Source organism: Austrofundulus limnaeus, unplaced genomic scaffold (assembly GCF_001266775.1).
Source record: "Austrofundulus limnaeus strain Quisiro unplaced genomic scaffold, Austrofundulus_limnaeus-1.0 Scaffold358, whole genome shotgun sequence".
NCBI classification, from domain to species: Eukaryota; Metazoa; Chordata; class Actinopteri; order Cyprinodontiformes; family Rivulidae; genus Austrofundulus; species Austrofundulus limnaeus.
The window spans coordinates 641,485-644,036 of record NW_013952760.1 but is presented as its reverse complement, the minus strand read 5'-3'; the positions used below and the strand labels follow the sequence as shown (position 1 = coordinate 644,036).

Here is a 2,552-nt window from a genome sequence, read left to right as displayed (position 1 = left end):
TACCTGCCTCCTCTCACGCCTCCTCTCACACCTGTACCTGCCTCCTCTCACACCTGTACCTGCCTCCTCTCACACCTGTACCTGTCTCCTCTCACACCTGTACCTGTCTCCTCTCACACCTGTACCTGCCTCCTCTCACACCTGTACCTGCCTCTCCACCAGTCTGTTTCCAGAATCAGTCAGTCCAAGTCTGTCTTCGCTCAGAGTGGTAACAGCAGAGATGTTCTCCCCATTCCCTTCAACCAGTCGCAGACTTCAGCACCTCACACCAGGTAGCCGAATTTACCTGTTCTCTCTTGGTCCAGGGTTCATGCAGGGCCTTAAAAAGTCTTAAAAAAAATTCTCAAATTTGAAAATAAAAATTTTAGGCCTAAAAAAAACCTTACAGATGTCCAGATTTTCATTCAAGGTCTTAAATTTTATTTTGTCAAGTCTTAATTCTTTTACTTTCGATCATTCCTGAGAAGCGTTGTCTGCGTTAACGAACAGATTAAAGCGCTGTAAGCAGAGGTTGAAGTGCCAGTTTTAGTAGGTGGTTAAACTACAAACCCTGTGAGAACTGCAGGGAAAAAATGGCCCAGTTTACTTCCAGTTTTTAGACCTGTTTGGCAGCTTGTACACCCCCCAACCAAAAAAAAATTAAAAAAGGAAAAAAAGTTCAATCACTGCTTGTGGTTTAAACATGGAAAAGTGTTTCAATGAGACTTGACTTGATATCAGTGATTTTTGCACCAGTTGGAAGCAGTCCACAGCAGTTGATATGAAGGTCTCATAGATATAATAATTTAGTGTTCTTGTTTTAAAATTAAATATTCTTTAAGAGTTAAATTGATAGCAGTAAAAGGTTTCTATGTTAAATTTCTGGGATCATTTGAATGTTTCTGTTTATGCGTCGGTTTGGTCTTAAATGTCAGTCATAATGGTCTTAAAAGGTCTTAAATTGAACTTAGTGTTGGTCATTTTTGAGTTGTTTAGTAAACGAGTTCCTCTCTCACAGTGGGTCTCCTCAGGTCCTTAGTCCAAGTATGTCTGGTCCTCCTAATGTTCAGCCCAGAAGAAGCTCCAGACTGTTTACCAGCGCCAGCTCTACTGCCAAGGTACAGAACTGTCTGAGTGTCGGTACAGTCCTTACTGTTCCATCACGGTGCTCAGCAGGCTCACTGACTGTTTGTTTGTTTGTTTGTTTGTCTGCAGGAGAACAGTAAGAAGCTAAAGGTGAAGTTTCCTCCTAAGATCACCCACAGGAAAATCAAAGTTAAATCAGCGAAGACATCAAACAACAGCAACCTGAATGAGAGTCTGGACATCCTGAGACTGGATCCCAGTTTGAGCCTGCCAGACACCAGAATACCTCAGTACCAGCGGGCTGCTGCAGGTACCACCATGAGGGGTCCGCGGGTCCTTTAAAACCTGCAGATACCCTGCAGATACCGTGCTGCTGGTCTGAGAGCAGGACCAGCTGACATGATGTCCTCTGTGTTCAGACAGTGTGATGRCCCTGCTACGAGAGCTGGGCCGAGGCTACCAGGCGCTGTGTTTGTACAACTGCAGAGAGGCCATCAACATCCTGACGTCCCTGCCTCCTCAGCACTACAACACCGGCTGGGTCCTCACACACATCGGCAGGGCCTACTTTGAGCTGGCCGAGTACATGCAGGTGAGATCTGTGTGGCTTACCTGTCTGTAGGTGAGTCCACAACACGCTGCTCGTTTCATCTCCTGCCTGTATCAAATCCATTCTCATGGACGTGTTTGTAGGCGGAGCGTCTGTTCAGCGAGGTGCGCAGGATCGAGTCGTACCGCGTGGAAGGTATGGAGATCTACTCCACCACTCTGTGGCACCTGCAGAAAGACGTGGCCCTGTCGGCGCTGGCCAAAGACCTGACGGACATGGACAAGAACTGTCCCGAGGTGCTTTTCCTCCTGCCTCCCAGTCTCTGCTCAGGTGAGCTCAGGTTGGCTGATAACTGTGTTGGTAACGCTGCACGTCTTTGCAGGCCTGGTGTGTGTCAGGAAACTGCTTCAGTCTCCAGAGGGAGCACGACATCGCCATCAAGTTCTTCCAGAGAGCCATCCAGGTGAGCTGCTGGAGAACTGTCAGGACTGATGCATGTCTTCATGTGGACGTTTGGGAACAGACTGACAATCACCTGAGTTTGTTTCTGGACCTGTTGCTTTTGTGACCCAAGCATTAATCATCAATTAAAACATCAATTAATTATGATTAATTGTGGCAAATACCAAATAAGAATTATTAACCATTTTAAACCACTCTAGTGGGAAAGATATGTTCTGTAAGAATCTGGTTCAAAAGTTCAGACTTTAGTCTAAACCAGGGGTCTGCAACCTTTACAATCAAAAGAGCCATTTGTGCTCCTTTTCTCACTAATAAAATGTTTCCAGAGCCGCAAAACAAACTACAACTGTGATTATCAACTGGTGGTCCGTGGACCTTTTTATAGGCCTTTCTGGGAACCTTTACGGTCAGTGGAAGTGACATTATAAAACAAAAAAAATTGTCATTATTATTGTATTATTATACACATCAGAAC

General features: G+C 45.4%; 1 protein-coding gene across 1 annotated transcript in view; it reads left to right on the top strand.

The window, feature by feature from the left end:
* The window catches only part of cdc27 (cell division cycle 27), a gene marked incomplete in the record, with an annotated part of 21,724 nt that overhangs the window by 11,367 nt on the left and 7,805 nt on the right, over window positions 1–2,552 (top strand). Inside the window, 6 exon segments of the mRNA XM_014023172.1 lie at window positions 163–272; window positions 998–1,097; window positions 1,195–1,375; window positions 1,485–1,657; window positions 1,759–1,911; window positions 1,998–2,078. Of these exon segments, the coding sequence (XP_013878626.1) occupies window positions 163–272; window positions 998–1,097; window positions 1,195–1,375; window positions 1,485–1,657; window positions 1,759–1,911; window positions 1,998–2,078 (798 nt within the window).